This window comes from Carettochelys insculpta, chromosome 3, assembly GCF_033958435.1.
Source record: "Carettochelys insculpta isolate YL-2023 chromosome 3, ASM3395843v1, whole genome shotgun sequence".
Classification (NCBI taxonomy): Eukaryota; Metazoa; Chordata; order Testudines; family Carettochelyidae; genus Carettochelys; species Carettochelys insculpta.
The window spans coordinates 64,333,482-64,342,038 of record NC_134139.1 but is presented as its reverse complement, the minus strand read 5'-3'; the positions used below and the strand labels follow the sequence as shown (position 1 = coordinate 64,342,038).

Sequence of the window (8,557 nt, the reverse complement as noted above, 5' to 3'; positions counted from 1 at the left end):
AGAGAGATCTACTGAGAAGCTGGAGGGGAAAACAGAAAATGACAGCTATATACAAGGTTCCTGGGCTGGGACCCTGAGTAGTGGGTAAACCCGATTCTCCTTCCCTTCCACCTCATCCCCTGCTGCTGAGGAAGTGGCCAGACATTGGGTTGCAGTTGCTACTGGGGGAAGTGTCTGGATCATTGGCCTATGGAACATCCCACCAGAACGGGGAGGATGAGGGAGGAGAGCACAGAATGTCGTACAGCTGGAGGACTGTGTCACTAAGAGAATGTTGTGATCCTTGTGGTGGGGCATGGGTCCAGAAGCAGAAGAGATGATGGGCAGAGTACCACCGGAGCAAGACAGGCTAGCCACTAGACCTAATTCCCATATTGATGGCAAGGAGCTGTTGGAGTGGTGAGTGGACCCTGTTGCAGGCTCCCATTGTCTGACAGGCTCTTACAGATATCCCCCTTTTTATCTCCAACTCATGGTTCCAGCATTGTGGGTACCATGCTTATAAAGACAGATATGATGCCATAGCTCCCTTTAAAACAAGCCTACACTCAATGAACTGGAGAGAGAGCAGCTGAGAAATGCATGATCAGAGGAGAGACACCGCCCAAAGGGTTAATTCCATTATATTTACAGCATTCTGAGCCCTAAATCAGCCTGGGGTGGGTGAGGAAAAGAACCAGAGAGTGAGAAAGTGAGTGAGTGAGTGGGGAGCACAAACTTGGGACAGGAACTTGAACTCCATGTCTCACGCATCCTGGTATCACCAGCGACTATGTTTGTCAAGTCAGTTTTGCACTGTATGCGACTATTTCTGCCAAAGAGATTTCTTTAAAGCTCTCCTTGTGGGTCTATTTGCGCATATGTCACTCAAGTCACCTGTGTTTGCTGAGTCAGGAATTCACAAGACAAATGAAGAGAGTTCCAGAAAAGCAAAGTACAAGTTTATCAGAGTCCTGAGAGGTAAAAATTTATTGATTTATATCTGATCAGCATGTTATGATATGGTCACACCCGGTCATACAGCTGACATTCTCATAGCCAAAGGAGGACCTTTTTTCCTTTTAAAAATACATTTTTTTCCCAGAAGGAAGGAACTTTAAAAATTCATATTAAGCAGGAATTAAAAACAATGGCTTTTTTCAACACATGAGAACAGGGCTAGTCAGCACTGGATCTCTTCGTGCTTTAAATTCAGCTTTCATGTTTCCCCTTACCCCGTTTTTCTATATACTTATTTTTCCCCACTGATCACAGAAAACACACAGCACAGAAAAGCAAAATCCAGAAGGGAAATGAAGAGGTAGACATAGCTACAACCATTGCACTGTTCTACAGATTTTTGGGGGTATACTGAGGCATCTTGCACAGAGTTCCATTTTTCTGTTACTTATTACTGTATACAATATTATTTGTTAAAGTTAATTTTTTTTAACTAAACTAAAAATGACACTAAATGTTACAGTTAAGAGATAGTCCAGGGCCATGGAATGTATGGCGCTGTGTATATTGTTTTGCCTAGCCAAAATTGTTTAAAATTAGAGTACTTCATATGTCAGAAATATACAAGATGGCAACACACTTTCTAGGAAAAATATGAATTCTCATCTTTCTAGATTGAAGGCAGCACATGGCTTACTTAGACCACAGATTCTGCATTCTTTATGTGCTCTGAACCTCCACCAACTTCAAGGACGATTTTAGATGCAGAAAAGAATGCATGGCCTGGCTCTCAAATCTTTGGGCTAAATTCTGCAGTCCTTACTCCAGCAAAGCTTCAAATAAATGTAAAGAAAGTTTTGCTGGAAAAAAGCCATGCAGAAAATAACTTATTTTTGCTACCTTTTTCCTTTTGCTAGCTCAAAAAACAGCTTCTGCCCCAGAAAGACAAGTCTCCACAAAGAGCATCTATAATTTTAAATTAATACTGAAATAACATATATGCACTAACTAAAACCCAAGCTGCACTGTGAGCAGAAACACTATTTTGTTACTTGGTATTAGTGGATATTTAATATAACCTACTTTTCCACAAAAATATAACTATTAAGGCTTAAAAGCACATAGAAACTTGGAAAATCAATTTTATTCTGTTGTACTTAAACAAAAAGAATCACCTTGGTTACTCTGCAAAAAAAAAAATAAATAAATCTGTTTTGGTATCTGAGTCTACATTTCTGAAAAATACCTTGTTTGTTGAAGAGGTTGGATCAAAAATCCAAGGAAGAAATAAGTAAAATAAATCGAGTGTGACCAGCCCTTTGCAAAATCACTTTCAGTAACTACATGTTTCTGCATATACTCTGACCATAAACAAAAAAGCAGATACACAATAGGGAGAAGGAAAATTCAGAGAGACTAAACAGTACGACCTCAAGAAAACTAAAATTTCATTGTACAAAACAAACTCTTTTGTAATAAGCTGAAAGGAAATTAACTCAATTTAACACAACAGCTGTTCAATGTACAATTGTTTTATTACCCAATGGTAAAACAAAAAGTTTAACTGTAAAATGCATAGTCCTTACTTTTAAAGATTCTTCTCTGCATCACAGCCATGTAGGCTACAGTTTTACACAATAAAAATAAAAATTCAAAAACATTAACGTAATCAGACCTTGCAACTCAAGCACAGGTTCTCATGTTTGATTTGCTCTTCCAACTGTTTTAAAACAATTAAATGTAAAAATTAACTAATATGCACTTTTGCAAAATACATTGTCTTTCATATGGCTGCATTGTTTCCAAACAGTACAGTACCTTCAGTTGTACAGTTACTTTATTCCATTTCATTTTGTTACAACGGCACAAGATAGTTCAGGCAAAGTACAAATCCCACACTCAACCCCAAAATAGTTTTGCAATTTGGAAATTCCATATTAAAGCAGCTTTGGTCCGAAGATAAATTGTATGCCCAGGTGAAGCGGTCTAGTCTAATTTCTGCCACACATAGTATTCAGTATTTCTGTTGTTTCTACAAATATGTGTAAAGGTTCACAGAACTTCTGACAATAAGGAGAGAGGAGGAAAAGCTCAATCTTTTTGTGAAATGTGTGATTTAATGAATAAGTGGTTTTTAAGTGCAGTACAGAACATCTTATTTCTGATGCCTTTTAGAAGAGAAGATCAGTTTTTTCTACTGTACAACACAAACAAAAGCCTGGCTTTCTAAACTTAACTAAAGCAACTTAAATCTTCTTTCAAGGTAAATCATAACTAAAATAGTGGGTAGAATGGTTTGTAAGTTACAACAGGACCTGTGAAGAAAGGACTGTCACAAAAGGAGGGGAAAAAGTGGTTCCATAATTTGTGAATGGTACAATATTCATCATTTAACGTGATCCAAAAAAGCATCAATTCTAAACTACTAGTGTTTGTTCACTAAGTGGTCATTCAACAGTTTTAAGGGAGATACTATCTAAAACATGGAACCAACATCTGCTTTTTTAAAACTTCTTTAGTTTTCCCTCATGTTCCAAAGTAATAGAGAAATAAAATTCCAAAATCTGGATCATTAAATTTCCTGCAGATATTTTCACCTGCATTGTTTTACACATTCCTCCGCAATACAGTTTATTACACCACCAATTCAAACCTGTATTAAATTATATTGTAACTTAGCGGATAACTTTTACCATTAACTTAATTTTCTACCAGATGCACTTTTCCCCCTCCAAGGAAATATGTTCTGAACAGAAAATCCCTGTGGGGCTTAGAGCAAAGTGTCTGCTACAGCTAAGATCACTAACCAGCTAAGGGTGAAAGAATTATCACTCAAAGGAATTGCATATTTTACAAGATACCCTGCTAATCTTCAAAGAGTCTAGAACAGCAGAGTACTTATTTATCATATTTCCTATATATTACCCATATTTTATAGGTTTTCCCTTAATAAAAATCCCTTTATTACTCCTGTTTACACTCCTTCATAAAATAGCATCTCAGCCCATGATGGGACAGTATTTTCAGTCAGAATTCCTAACAGCAGTGTCTTTCCAATGTCACTTAATTCAGCCACTCCAGTGCAGATAGGAGAAAACCAATCTAATGCGACAATCTCCCCACAAAACTAAAATCAGTGCTTTAAAACAAAAGCATTTTCTAATATAAAAAGGAACAGAATGATAATAGACTACGTATATCTTAGGCCCACTTTTGCACACTACCTTTCACTTCTTCTATTTCACTAGGCAGCATGTGAGTACTTAGTGTGTCATGCTAGGCTACTGGAAACAACACACTGCATTAGAAAAGCAATAGATTCTTGCATGAAGTATGAGTAATGTTCATAATGAACAGTACAGTAAACCCTCGATTTAATGGATTAAATGGGGGAAAGGTGTCTATTAAACCCAAAAGCCTGTTAAATAGGAGGGTATTTCCCGCCCCCCCCGCCCAAAAACACTCATGACTCACCGCTGCTGGAGCCAGAACCACCGCCGCTGCTGGGGACCCTGCCACACCTGGGGGCCTTGCTGCAGTTGGGAGACTCTGCCACGGCTGGGGGCCCAGCCACGTTCGGAGACTTTGCCACAGCTCGGGGCCCAGCTGCGGCAGCTACAGCTGGAGGCTCCGCTGGTGCCTGGAGGAACTCCCTGTGCTGCCATGCACTCCACCCACCAGGGGTGGGATGCGTATGCAAGTGCCATCTGCCTGCATACACACCGCACTACTGGTGGGCAGAGCACATGGCGACTCTGGCAGCTGGAAGCAATGGCCCCTCCAGCTGTAGCAGGTGTAAGTTGCCATAAATAAAATTTTTTTGGGGAGAGGGGAAAGAGGGCTTTAGGATTTTACAGGCCCTGGTTAAGTGGACTTCAGGAACAACAGAGGGGCTGGTGGACGTCTATTGTTCCCAAAGTCCGCTAAATGGGGACGCGTAAAATGGAGGGTTTACTGCAGTCTGGTGCATCTACTGTTGTGCAACCTGCTTAGACACAATCTTCCCTTTTCACCTCAACCCCTTCCTTCCCAGTTCAAAACAAAGTTGATGGAATGTGGGATTCAACAAAATAGTTCCAACCACATTGTATGATAGCAAAACAAACAGTCTCTAGACTGTTTCCAGTGCACCCTTGTTCAGACCTGGCCTATTTATGGCCTCATTTATGATGGCTGGCACTAATCTTTGCCTGCACCCTCCTACAATATGGCAGATAAAGTACACTGCCTATTTCAGCTATAATATAACAAAAATGGATTACAGGGTAAAAGAAAATTCTTATGCTCCAAGTTGGCCTCCCTTTGCAGTATATATCTCACTTAAAATTGATTTTGTTCGTACACTGCAATTCAGTGCAGCGGGAAGTGGGTGGATGTTGGTTATCAGGAAGCAGAGTTTGAAAACTGCAGCTTACACTGTACATTAAACCAATCAATAACACTGTCTTCTGCATTTTACCAAGTGGTATCATAACATCAATGAGGTATTTCAGTTGATCTTCCATAATGCATCATTTTATTATCAGCCACACTGATGAGTTGCCTTATAATGAAGTCATTGAATTTTTGGCGTATTTAATTAGGCCACCTTCTCACTGCCCACTAAACCAGGGAAAATATACATCTTTCCCTTTTTTGGTTTGTTATCCCCCTGCCCAAACAAACAGGAAAAAATATGAAGCTATGTTTTATATTTTTATTCTGTATACACTCTTATCAAAGCTGGTTCTCATGAGCTTAAGAAAACAGGGGTTCTGTATCACTAACACAGACAACTGCAGTTGGCTAACTTTGCTCTCAAAGTTATGATCCACGAAAAATAATACACCATAGTAATTCTTTAAATTCTTACTCCACCATATGTCCTTATAAGTGGTAAGGGCGTTCTAGCAATAATTATTTTTATATTTCTTGTTATCTCTGTGTAATCACAAGAACAGGATGACAACTTAAACCTGTCAGAAGCGAGAACACACAGTGATGACTTTCCATCAGAACATCTGTAAGTCAGATCCCCGAAAAATCTGAATGAAGGCTGTCTTTTCATTCTGTCTAGTGACACTGTCAGCGTTGTGGCAGGTTAATACTGCCCTCTGTATAGTTATTCAGAGTATTTTTTTTTAAAACAAATAGGTTGAACATTTTTCTATAGCTTTAGGCCAGCACTTATACCTATCTTTTTTAAAGACATCTGTTTTCTAATATTCTTCCTAAGAAAAATGCTGAAATGATGTAGTTAAGCCCTGTGACTAAATGTATCCAGTATCATTTCAACAAATGAAAAAAGTCTCTAGGAGATGTAAAACCATCACATTGACTAGAGTTTGGTATCCAACCCAACAAGATGCTGAGGAGCAGCAGAAAACGTTAATGCCACCTAAGATTCCAAGTCCCTATTAACCTTACTTTCCTGCCAAGCTACATACCTTTCCTTCACTGTATTTTCATCTTTAAAAGTGCATTTTGCAAAAAGACAATCATCAATTTATGGAACCCATCTTAAACACAAAAGGGAACTAACTAAAGTGATGTGACTTTTTAAAGTCCCATCACAAGAAGAACGTGGAAATCAGATGTTCAATAGTAACGGGTTGATTTACCAGGTGCACATCATTTTTAAACACATTACAATAGTGAAACAACTTTTCGGGCACTGTTTTCTCCCAAAACAAACATTGCTGATGCTGGCTCTCATTTGGGTGTTGTCCTTAGGAATGGTGTCTCTAATACAACTATGGCTGATCAGGAGTAGAGGGGGAGCAGTTAAGATACCATAGCCAGCTCTGTAGAATATCTGTTCCCAGCAGTAAACCTTGAGTTTTTGCAAATGAAGGATCTCTACCACACAACTTGTAGTACAGACTACTGGAGAAACAAAGTCGCTTAATTTTCTGAGCTTTAACTACAATGCAGAGAAATACGTGTAGTGTTAGAACTTTCTTGATGTAGACTTTCTTCTATGGTGGTTATACAATTGCATCTCTTGTCCAAACGCTGAATTCGCTTAAGAGCATGTGAGGCATACACCTTTTAAAAATATGCACAGTTCTTAAAATACATCATGTCACAATATTACTGATCCTCACATTTAGTGGAGTTTAAAATCTCCCTTAAGAGGGGTAAAAATCGATCCAGCATTTTCCTTCACTCTTGTATATTCATATTTGCACATACAAACATGATGCAGATTTGCAAGAGCCAGGCTTCTCAATGTGTCCTCAGATCCCTTTCAACTTCTAAAATAGGCAATGATAAAAATACTGAAGGATGCAGTACCACATACCACCTGACAAAAATGCAAGGGACTGTATGACAACAAGCCACAAGTTGCTGAGGGTCATCTCTCGTGAAACAGCCTTTGCTTGACCCTGTAGAGGAGGAAATGCTCCTAGAAGACAAGAAATAGCATCGTTAAACCTTCTGCAATAGCCCCTGTAGTTTCTGATAGCACTATTCCTGAGCAGCATCGCGTGCGCTGACAAATGATGGTGGTGGCTAGAAGGAATCACGAGGCCCTCTGCTTTAGGGTGATGATTTTTCAGAATATAATTATCTCCTACAGTTCAATGCATCTTTTTGCCTAGGGAGTTAAATTAGCATTCCTTCCGCACTGGTAAAATCAAGTACAATTAGATGGTCCAATATGTATTTTTCTAGCTGTTCTTTGGGAAAATGCTTTCCTTCCCAATCTGACTACTATCTCAAACATATCGCTTAAATCTTTGAATTTCAGTCTTGGCTTTAGTTTCACTCAGGCTACATCTACATTACCTTGGAAGACTGACCTGCTCAAGGTTGATCTTTGGGCTGGCGTTTCGTGAATGCGCGAAACAGCTCTTTCTGGGGCCAACATTAACCCCATAACTCCTTGTGAGCTGCAAGGATTAAGGAAAGTCGCTAGGAGAAGCACACTTGTCAACCTTCTTCCATGAAGACAGACACAGAAATCAACGGCTGAAAAGTCAATTTTAGGTAAGCAATTGGCGCAACTAAAATCGCGTATCAGCTGTTGACTGCTATGTCTACTGTTGACATAGCCTGAGTGTGAATGTTCTTTAGCCAAATCTACAACTCTACCTGTGGCCACTAGAGGCTGCTATGGTGCCTGCATTCAGGCCAACAAGCAGCCTGCTGGTCTTTCCTCAGGCAACACCCAATTCTGGAGTTGAGTAGGGACAGAGCAGCAACAGGTGGCTGGGTGACCAGCAGGGACAGATGAGAAGACTCGGTACTACCTTCTGTTTCTTCCAGCCAGACACCCCAGACCCTATGCCTCCCAGCAAGACCTTCACCACATCTCTCTCTGCTAGAGAGCACCTGTCCACCTATCCCAGACACCCCCACACCAATCTAGAACCCAGTAATCCTAGCCCCACCTCCAGCAGATTGCAGCCTGCTTCAGCACCCTGACAACAATCCCACCCGCTCACCCCATGAATGCTTAATGACACTTATAACGCCAAATTTTGCACAGTTCTGTCCTACCCCTGCCGCAATTTGGGGCAGGATAAAGTTGACCATCAACTGAACTTTATGGCTATATGCAAATATTCAAGTTAAATAATTTGCACAATTGTTAGCTGGATAATGATATGAATCAGTTCTTTCCATTTTTCAT

The 8,557-nt window shown here is 39.9% G+C and overlaps 1 protein-coding gene across 2 annotated transcripts in view; it reads right to left on the bottom strand.

Annotated features, from left to right (window-relative positions):
- Window positions 1–946: 946 nt before the first annotated feature.
- LPGAT1 (lysophosphatidylglycerol acyltransferase 1) overlaps window positions 947–8,557 on the bottom strand; it is a 164,189-nt gene continuing 156,578 nt past the window's right edge. For both annotated transcript variants that reach the window (XM_074990010.1, XM_074990009.1), the window contains one exon: window positions 947–7,327. In XM_074990010.1, coding sequence (XP_074846111.1) covers window positions 7,176–7,327 — 152 coding nt within the window. In that variant the 3' untranslated portion in view covers window positions 947–7,175. The remainder of the gene's footprint in view (window positions 7,328–8,557) is intronic.